Source organism: Sporisorium graminicola, chromosome SGRAM_13 (assembly GCF_005498985.1).
Source record: "Sporisorium graminicola strain CBS 10092 chromosome SGRAM_13, whole genome shotgun sequence".
Lineage (NCBI taxonomy): Eukaryota > Fungi > Basidiomycota > Ustilaginomycetes > Ustilaginales > Ustilaginaceae > Sporisorium > Sporisorium graminicola.
Window position 1 is genome coordinate 82,507 of NC_043723.1, and position 10,137 is coordinate 92,643.

Genomic DNA, 10,137 nt, shown 5'->3' on the forward strand with positions numbered 1-10,137 from the left:
GACCGGCGTGCGTGCGGGGGGCCAGAGCAGTGACTGGACCGGTCAATCTCATCTCTGCCGTCGACTAAAATCCCAGAAACGGGGAACAGCGCTTTCCTTTGAGCAGGATCGAAGGACATAGAGCGCCGTTGCGAAACAAGGCTGCTGCTGTTTCCTGCTCGGCTGTACCTTTTTCTCTGTTCTTTTTTCTTTCTCGCCCGGCACGCTCGCGTTTCCTTAAATCTACAAATGTTAAGTTGGCCAACCGGTCGCAAACGCCTAGTGTTTTGCCGCACCGGAAGGCTGTGACACGCAGAGCCAGAAAAAAGAAAAAGGAACAGGAGCAGCATTTGGAACTCCGGTTGCTTCTTTTGCCTTTTGGTAGCTGTCCGTCATTTTGCAGGACACACTCTCCTGGTGTACGTACCTAGTACAAGCGCACCTCAAGCGAGACTGTTCTTGGCAAGACCTCCCTTTCAGCCTCTGCTTGACAACCTGAGAGAGCGTCGGTTGTGGGAAGAGAGGATCACCACCACCATCATCCGTGCACAGTTCTGCCCACCGCAAACGAACGCAACCACCTATACATCTTTCAAATGGTCCGCATCGTCGCCACTACCACGGCTGCAGCGCTGCTGCTGTGCATCGCAACCCTGTTCACCCACGTCCTTGCACAGAGCAGCTCCACGCCGACGTCCACCTCCTCCTCCGGCTCCTCTTCCACCGTCTCGTCGACTTCATCAAGAAGCACCGACGCAGCAGCCACCCTGGGCACCGTCATCTCGTTCTCGCTGAGCTCGATCAACACCGCATCGTCTTCTTCGTCCACTTCATCCACAAGTTCGAACGGGACGAGCAGCTCCACCACGAGCAGCAGCTCCAGCTCGACTGTGTCGTCGCTGAGCAGCACCACCTCGAGCAGTGCTTCGCTGACGAGCAGCTCCGGGCTGCCCGCCTCCACAAGCTCCCCCAATGCTGGCGTGGGCTTGCTAAGGCGGGGAACCGCGTGGGACAAGACGCACTTGGTCCTTCCCGCCGCTTCGTTGGCTGTCATCCTGCTCAGCAGCATCTGCTTCCTCCTGTAGTCTCTGATTCAACTCGTGTGCATCATTCGCATGCAAAATTGTCTCCAGTACCATACCACAAACAAGACATTCTCTATACATGCAATAACATAATGGATTTCAACTCGCGTCGCAGCCAGAGAGCTTCCGTCGTCTTTAGCTCCGCAGCTGCTCCAGCAGCTCCTTGGCCTCATCGTACTCCGGCTCCTGATCCCAACTGCTCCTCGTTTTCGCCAGGAAGCTCCTCACCAGGCTTCGCGCCTGGAACCGCGGCTCGGGCGCCTCCTTTTCCTCGCCTTCCCCGCCATCCTGTCCCTCCGCCAGCTCCAACAGCGCATCCACAAGATTGCGCAGATCGTGGAGCAGGCTGACAAACACTTTCTTGTCCGACATGAGATCCCCTCCCGCTCCGGTTCCACCGGCAGTGAGCGACGCTTCGAGCGCTGAGTTGTACGCATTCAGCAAAGCATGCTGTACAGCGCGCTGTCGTTCGCCGTTCCAAAGCAGCAAACGCGAGTAGAGCTTCCAGATGGCCGAGCTCGAAGAGATGCGCGCCAGCAGCGTTTCGTCAAACAGCCGGCGGACCGCTGGGTACAGCCCCAAGCCTGTGTTCGGGTCGAGTTTGGGGGCGACCGGCTGCTGTGCAGCTGCAGCAGCAGCATCCGCCGAATCGTGCTGAGCCTTGGCTGCTTCAAACGCCTCTACGGCTGCAAGCGTTTCCGCTTCGAGCTCGGCTTTGGGCGTGCGTGTGACCGCGTCGACCAGACGCGCGAGCACCGAAAGATCAACACTGTTGGCGCGTTCGACGTCGTTGCTCTTGTTGCGCGTTTGGATCTCGGTAACGCGCACCATGGCTCGCGTGGCTTCCAGCAGGTATCCGACATCGATGCAAACGATCATATAGTTGTACCATACGCGCCAGTTATCGTGTGCAAAGCGAAGCGATTGCTGCAGCGATCGGTGTGCGAGCAACTTGAGCGAGTAGGCTGTAGTCGCGCTCGCAGTGTTGGCGCCTCGGCGTCCGCGCGTTCCAGCGCCCGTTGTCCGCAGCTCGCCTGGATCAGGTAAGCCCATCTCCGTGTTTGCATCGCTGTCACCAGCCAGAGAGCTCGTCTCGGACTCGCTCGACGACACCTCGACGCCAGAGTCCGACTTTGAACTGCCACTCCAGTCGCTCAATCCTCCCCCCTCCTCCTCATCGTAAGCAGCAGTATCGCCCCATACCCGCTCGGCCTCTTCTTCAGCTTCCAAGATGTCCGGCAGTCCACCTTGGGCACCCATCCGCTCGATTCCCACTGCATCCTCTGCCGCCCCTGAACCCGCGCCTTCCACCATTCGCAGATAACAGCTCGCCAGGTTATTCCAGCTCTCCATATCCTCGTCGTCCAACGCGGTGCACCGGCGGAAAGACTGCGCGGCCTCTTTCCACTTCTCGAGTCGCATGTAGCAGCAGCCCAGGATGAACCACGATCGCGTGTAGAGCGGGTTGATCTTGAGTGCATGTCGAAGCCATTTGGCAGCTTGGGCGAAATCTTGCTGCGTGAAGTGTACGCCGCCGAGACTGCGCGCCGCACGAGCGGAGGAAGAAGACGAGACTTGCCACGCTTTCGAGTAGTGCGCGAGGGCAGAGGACGGCTCGAGGTCGCCGAGCAGACACCAGAGTTTGGCCTCCCTCGCGCGATCCAGTCGAGTATACATGACTTGCTGAGCCTCGCTTCCACCACTTGCCTGCTGCGCACCTGCGGCATTCTTGCGTCGACGGACGGAAACATCCACATCTGCCTCCACCTTGGTGCCCTTCAAAAGCTCCCTCACCACCTCAACACCTTCCTCCTGCCTGCCCAACATGCCCAGACACTGTACCACCTCTTCCCACATCTCGATTCGCTCGAAAATCTCCAACGCCGAGCGTGTCACACCAATACTGGCATAGCGCCGAGCGAGCTCAGCCTGCATCTCCCACTTGGGCGGCAGATCGAGCGCATGGAAAAATTTGAGCCGCTCCTGGATCGACGAATCATTAGTCGGCATCTGGTCGATCAGCGCCTGCAGCTGCAGCACGGATCTTTCGACCGTTCGCGTGCGGGTCGATTCGAGACGTGCTCGCAGCAGCAACGACATGGTGTGAACCATCCAGTTGCGCGGATGCGAAACGACGCGCGAGATGAAGATCTGCATCTGGTTCGACGTCAGGCCGTGCGCGGCTTGCGTGTTGCGGATGTTGAGGCAGAGTGCGAGCAACGTGCACTGGTCGAGCACTGCGAGCGGAGGTTGAGCGTTCGGGTCCAGGTTGAGGAGGTCGGCGTCGGCGTCAGCTTGACTGTCAGCAGCGCCGGTTGAGGTGGGAGAGGAGCCAGCAGCGGTCGAGGTGAACTTGGTCTGCTCGAGCAGCGTATCGTCGTTGAGGGCAAAGGTGGACGGCATACCCGCCACTTGATCCTCCGGGTTGGCTTTCGACGAGAAACCCGTTTCGAGCGGCTCCTCTTTCGTTTCACCCTCACCTTTCAAAGTCGAGGCCTCCTTTTCATCCTCTGGACTACCAGCTTGACCGTTTGCTTTCTCCGCTTCTTCGTCCTCTTTTCCACCATCTGCAACGACACTCTTTGCCAGTAGCACCAGTTGCGTCTTGTCCTCCCTCTGGAACTTGGTCCTCTTGCCTAGCGCACCAGACATGCGATACCTCAGTCCATTCTTCTTGGCAGCTTCCACAAACGTCTCGGACGCCTCGCGATCGCTGCCCAGCCTCTGCAGCGCGATTCCGCGCTCCAAGATCAGTCGTGAGGCGAGAGAAGCCCACTCGCTCTTGCCCTTACCCTCCTCCCCGCTGACCGACTGAGCATCTGCGGCAGCACGAGCCACCAACACATCGCACAGCTTGTTGACCGGTTCGAACACTTTCTTACCGAATGCGACTGGTTCGTCAAGCACATGGCTGTGCACCGTGAACGCACGCAGTCTCCACCATGCCAGTGTCTCGATGTCTACCTTCTGCGACAGTTGCTCTTGCTGTTGTTGCGGCGACGATTGAGCAGCCCACAACGCCTCGATGAGGAGTTTGGAAAACACGAGGAAGAAGGGCACCTGGCATAGATGGTACGCCGGCTCACCTTTGAACGCCAGCGCGTCGAGCGAGGAGCGGTGGATCAGACGCTTTGTTTCGCCGTGGATCTTCTCCTCAGCGTCGGCATCTACCGGTCTAGGCGGGAAAGCATCCGATGCAGACGCTCGCAGTAAGGCAAATGGTTCCAGAGCATCCGGGAGCTCAGGCCCAGTCCAGTTGATCTGCACAAACGCGTGCAAAGCACTAATGGCGACACAAAGTACTTGGAAGCTGTGCGACTCGGTCGACGCTTCTGCCGATACTGCCGCGTTGACTTGCTTCTGGATCGAGGTGAAGTCGAGGGATTTACTGGCGGTGGTGGTGGTGGTGGTGTTGCTGCTGAGTTGCTGGCCAAGCTGCGAGCCGATGGGCTTGAAGAGGCGAGAAGCGAGGTCGGACGTGAGCACGGCAGCAAAGTCACCGAGGACCGTTTGGCGGGCGAAAGCAGGCACCGCGGCTTTGTGCTCCTCGTCCAGGTTAGCCAGCGTGTTGGTGATGAGGTTCCACTGGAAGTGCTGAGGCGATGCATCACCAAGGTCAGCTCCTGCAGCAGCAATCGCAGTCGAGTCTGTGCGTGTAAGTAGCGCACTTTTCGCAGACGACTGGCGAGAAGCAGACTGCAACGCGCGATACATGGCGTCGAGATCCGGGAAAGTGGGTACGAAGGCGTCAAAGTTGGGCGCATTTGCCTCATCGTCATTCAAATCATCTTCAGCCTGCTGATCTGCATCTGCTTCCGTGGAAGTCGCTTGATCCTGATCTTGAAGCTGAAACGACGAGCGCGGGTTGAGCCAGCCGACTGCGCCCAAATCCGCCGAATTGGTCTTGGATTCCGACAGGTTGTCGGTCTCAAGCAGGATTGCCGCGAGCATCAAGTCGGCAAGCTCCTTAGTCACGATCTGCTGTGCGGTCGATGCCTGCGCAATTTGCTGTTTCGCCCACAATGCTACGAGCGATGCCAAACTCGGCTCGGCTTCTCCACTACCCCTCATCGCTTGAGGAGGGAACAGTGCCACATTGAGCTTCTCGTTTACACCTCCTAGTTCATCGTGAAGTGCCTTGGGCAATGTGTTTTCGATATCGATGACACCGAACAGCTCGGCACCGTGCAGGTCCAGCCAAGCATTCCACGCCTCTTCGCCCTTCTGCTCCGTCGTGCCCCCCACGAGCACCATTTTCTTCTTGGACGCATACGCATTGACCGTCTTGTACACCTCGTCATCCTCAAAGACGACGTTATCCTCGGCTATCAATGTCGCTTGCAACGCAAGTGCCAGCTCTGGCACCGCATCTTGCAGACACGCTTGACGGGAAGCTGAGAGAATGGGAACGTAGCGACGCTGCGTATGTACGCTCGAGTCGAGCTGCTGCTCGAGATATGCAAAGCTGATAGCTGCGACCGCTTGATCGAGCGTTGGAGAGCGTGGAGTGATGACATAAACGACGTCCTCGTTGTCGAGACCTCCCGAGGCGAGGAGAGATTTGGTGGTACGCAGGAAGTGGTTGAGCTGCGTATGTGGTAGTGGTCGGGCGAAGCGAGAAGCGGGAACCGCACCAACGCCGCTCATGTTGGATGAATATGAAGAGACTGTGGGATGTTGCAACAGTCTTGTTTATGGAAGTGATGAGGGTGGTGGTAGTGGCAGTTGAAAGTGGATGACAGTGACGACAGAGGGAGAATGTCGAGTCGTGCACGAAGCGCAAAACGGAAAAAGGGAGATTCAATTTTTTCTAACTCCACTCATTTTGTTGAAATTGTTCAAGGCAGCTCAGCTAGTCTCCAGGTGTTTCTTCTTAAAACTTCACCTTTTTTTCTGCGATTCCATTCCGTTCGACGTGATCCGACTCCCGGCTATCCACTTGGCCTGCAGCCTTCTTATTTCCGGCTCTTGGCTGTTGTGCACCTCAGTGGCCATGCGTGCTTAGCCCTCGACACACACAATGCTGCACAGAGCAAGATCGTCGAGTAGAAGATGGGAAGACGTACAATCACATTACTAATTGATATCCCAACGGTGGAACGTACTCACTGCGCCATGCGAGCAGCTTTGAACCGGCTCACCTTTTTCGGCTTGGACGTCGCCGCTTCTGTTGCCTCGTCGGTCTTCTTCGCTTCTGCTGCCGCCACTTCCGCCTCAGCGTTACTCTGCTGCCTTCTCGCGACTGACGGCGGCGCCACCCCTTGCTCCACCGTCCCTCTGGCCCTCTGAGTCTCCGCCAGCCTCCTGGCTTCCTCCGGGTGGTTCTTCTTCCACTCCGTCCTCTCGAGTCGACTGCGCATCACCATTTCCGCCTTCTCGTCGTCCTCGTCGCTCTCGCCTCCATCCAGATCCACTGGTCCGCTCGCTTTGCCTTGGATCAGATCGCCATTCTTGGGGAATCGGACGGGTGCCAACTGCGGGATGATCATCACTGGCGCGCCGGGCGTTTTGCTGTCGTCGTTGTCTTCGGCGGACCTACCGTCCATGCTAGACGCGGCGGTTTGGGGCGCATTGGGTGCTGCGGTGGGTCCCACATTCTGAGCTGATGAGAGCATGTCTTCCAACTTTGCCGCATTGCCTCGAGTGCTGGACATCCGCTGCTGCGACAGTGAGGCCTTGAAACGTGAGATACGCGAGCCAGAGCCACCGGCACCAATCGAAGTCGTGTTGCCTTGATACTCGGCATCCTCGACGGCGGCATCCAAGGGAACAATGTCCATCTCGTAGTCATCCTCCTCCTCCTCTTCGTGGACATTGCCCGCCACACCACCAGCAGCTGCTCGAGCAGCAGCAACCATTGCTGCACGAATGTCTTCGCCATGCGCTCCAAGCGGCACGGCCAATCCCATCGCAGCCAGCTTCGCCCGTGCCTCTTCGTACTCCTTGAGCAACTCTGGATGTGCCGCTAGGCTTTCGGCATCCGCACCCATCTTTGGCGCAAGCGCCATGAGGTCTTCTGGGTCGTAGTCAAGGTCATCATCGTCCTCGTCCTCGTCAAAGTCGTCTTCATCGATACCCCAATCGTCGGCATCGTCATCTCCATCATCGTCGAAATCGTCGTTGTCGTCGTCGACATCCATCCCGCGACTGGCGGCAGCAGCAACTCGTCGAGAGCGCTTCGACAGATACGAGTCAAAGTAGGCATCCTCCTCGTCTGTATCGGCACCTTCCCCTTCGATCTTGGGCTCTTCTTGGTCCTCGTCCAGCTCTTGACCGTCGTCAACGTCTTCGGATAGATGATTCTCTAGCGCCGCACCCGGGTTAATCTCGGCGACTTGCTCGTGCCCATCATCGTCCTCGCCATCGACATTTGTCGCTGCATCAGTCGATCCAGCTGGCGGCCCGAAGCGCACACGACCAGGTCGAGGCACATCGTCATCGGCCACGGGTCTGGCCAGCTGGACTTGCTTTCCAACCATGGCCTCGGCATCAACATTGTCTTTCGGAATGTCAGACTCAAGACCTTCTTGCCTTTGCTTCATCTTTTCCGCATACGCCTTCGATGGTCTCGCGTGCGGTACAGCGGCCGGAAGACCCATCGCCTGTCGCCGTTCGCTCAGCTCGTCATCGCCGAGTGAAGCTCGATCCAGTGCCGACATGCCCATTGACTGCGTCGGAGCAGCAGGCACGCCGGCGCTCGCGTTTGCACTCGCACCCGCCTTGCGTGGCAGGCCTGTGTTGGGCACGAACTTGGAAGTGGAAGTGAGCGTCGGCTTCTGGTCTAGGAATCCCGCTTTGAAGGCACTGAACTTGGCCTGTTGCGCCTTCACTTGCGTCGACACATGCTGGCCGCGTTCTCGAGGTGCTGTCGACAACGATGCCGGAGACGGAGCACTCGTCTTTGGCCTCTCCATTACCGAATGCCCGAGCGCCGGCTTCTCTGCGAGTCTCTGTAGGCGCTCTTGTTCACGAGCCTTCTCTTCCTGATGGGCCCGAGCAGCGATGGCCTCGGGCGTCGAGTTTCGCTGGTCCTCCTCGTGCGCTTCTTGCATCTTTCTGAGCACATCCGATGGCGGCGCGCTGGGATGCCCTTCGACCACATCGGGTCCGAGCAGCTTGACAATGCGTTCCGCCTCTTCCTCCACACCGATATCGTCTCGGTGACGCTTTTCTGCCGTGCCAGACCCCGATTCGAGCGCTCGTGCCATCATCGAGGAAGTGTCATCGGCTGACTGTGATGTCGTAGCAGATTCGGTGTAGTTTTCCTTGACACGAATGCTTGACCTGAGCGCCCTTTGCAATGGCGTGAGACCCGATCCTGCGGACGCCTCCGGATGCGCTCGTTCGGGGCTCTTGATGCGCACGCTCTTCTTAGTGGGTGTACTGGTGCCGCTTGTCAACGGACTCGGGCCAGCATCTGCTACGCGTCCTAGTAGCGATGAAGCCAGGGTGCTGCTGGTGTTGTTGCGACTCAGTGGTATCGGGGTATGACTCCTCGACGGTCGTTCTGAATCTGTAGGGGATGCTGGTTGCTGCTTCTTTTCCTCCTTTTCCAGATCTTCCCACGAGTAGGAGCTCTTGATTGCGCCAGGGCTGGACGGATTAAGATTGAGAAAGCCGCGACGGATGCCAGCAGAGCCAAACGACGGACGCTGCACGATGTCAGGACGAGCTGGAGTCGGTTTCAGAGCGGATTTAGGAGGGGGTGGTCGTGTAGCTGACACGATCTCGGGCAGCGTCTTGTTCTTTGCCAGATCTTCCGGAGAGGGAGGCGGGCTCGGTGTACGCGTGCGCAAGACGACGCGAGTCTCTTCTTCGGCGGGCAGTGGAGCCGTAACCGCTGTCGACGTTGGCACTGGCGGCGCAGCCCCGGATACTTCTTGTGCACCTTGTTGTTCCTCGTCCGAATTCTCGTCCTTCTCTTCCTCTTCTAGCTTGTTGAGCATGTTGTCCAGCCACCGTCGACGCTGCTCCTTGTCCGCTGTCTGTTGATCATCAACGCGTACGAAAGGCTGCATGTACGCCTTCTTGCTTTGCATCGCCTCCTCTTCTGTAATCTGCTCGACCGGTTCGTAGAAGGGCAGCCCTTCCTCGTTGAGCACCTCGTTATTCTCATTGACTGTGTGCTCCTTCGATGCTCTGCTCGCAACTGCAGGGTTCGTCGAGGTTTGACTGACCTTGTGCAGCTCTGGGGCTGCCCCTTCCCGCAGCTCCGCAGCGGAGGAGAGGTATCGCGACTTGCGAGTCTGCAGCTGCATTTGCGCATCTCGGAGCGTTGCCTTGACGTAGTTCACTTGCATCGTGCGGCTTGGATCGGGCAGCCGAACCGACACACTGACCTTGTCGCCATTGGCCGGCCTCGCGGTGAGCGCTGGCAGCGCCTCATCTTCCAAAAGTAGCTGATCGTGGGACGACAGACCGACCGGATCTTGTCGCACAAAGACGTGACCACCATTCTGCACAACCTGAGCAGGCCAGAAAGCCAAGGGACCGAGAGGCTGTAAAGTGCGTGCTGCTTGCGACGATGAGCTCTTGCCGGCATGGAGCTGCTGAGCCACTTGCAAGTTATCCAATTGAAGGCAGATTCTGTCGACATTTCGGACGGCTTGCTCCAGTTTCGCAAGCTCAGCTTGTTGAGATACGAGCGAGTCAGAGTTGGATGCGTTTGCGCCCTGCTTCATGTGTCCATAGTGTGCTTGAAGCAGAGCCTGGGCCGTCGCCGAGACGTCGGATGGGTCGGAAGGCAAGGTCGAGGTCATGACTGCTGTGCGAGCGTAGTTGCAGGGTGAATCACAAAAGGAGGGGCTTTGGTAGTGTGCGAGGCATACTACCATCCGTGTTCTAGTCCGAAGCGCCGAGCTTTCGCGATGTGTCGTGCTTCTGAGTCGTGAGACGCTGTTCCTAGAGAGTTCTCCCAGAGTCGTCCTTTAATCTGGTCCTCGAACGATACAAGTGCAGGATTCATATAGAACCATAAGCCCGTCCGATGCGTTCAGGCTCTGCAGTCGTTGATTGGTGGGAAAGGTCGTGGAGTACGAACGATGTTGATGTGGAAGAAGGAAAGCAAGTTCCA

The 10,137-nt window shown here is 57.9% G+C and overlaps 3 protein-coding genes across 3 annotated transcripts; 1 reads left to right on the forward strand and 2 right to left on the reverse strand.

The window, feature by feature from the left end:
• Window positions 1-575: 575 nt before the first annotated feature.
• On the forward strand, window positions 576-1,064 carry EX895_002084 (uncharacterized protein; the record flags this gene model as incomplete). Its single annotated transcript, XM_029882683.1, has 1 exon — window positions 576-1,064. One exon carries the CDS (start codon window positions 576-578, stop codon window positions 1,062-1,064), a length of 489 nt encoding a protein of 162 aa, XP_029740828.1.
• Window positions 1,065-1,199: 135 nt separating this feature from the next.
• EX895_002085 (uncharacterized protein) lies at window positions 1,200-5,711 on the reverse strand (the record flags this gene model as incomplete). Its single annotated transcript, XM_029882684.1, has 1 exon — window positions 1,200-5,711. One exon carries the CDS (start codon window positions 5,709-5,711, stop codon window positions 1,200-1,202), a length of 4,512 nt encoding a protein of 1,503 aa, XP_029740829.1.
• Window positions 5,712-6,169: 458 nt separating this feature from the next.
• Window positions 6,170-9,823, reverse strand: EX895_002086 (uncharacterized protein; the record flags this gene model as incomplete). The annotated part of the gene is made up of 1 exon (XM_029882685.1): window positions 6,170-9,823. One exon carries the CDS (start codon window positions 9,821-9,823, stop codon window positions 6,170-6,172), a length of 3,654 nt encoding a protein of 1,217 aa, XP_029740830.1.
• Between the last annotated feature and the right edge of the window lie 314 nt (window positions 9,824-10,137).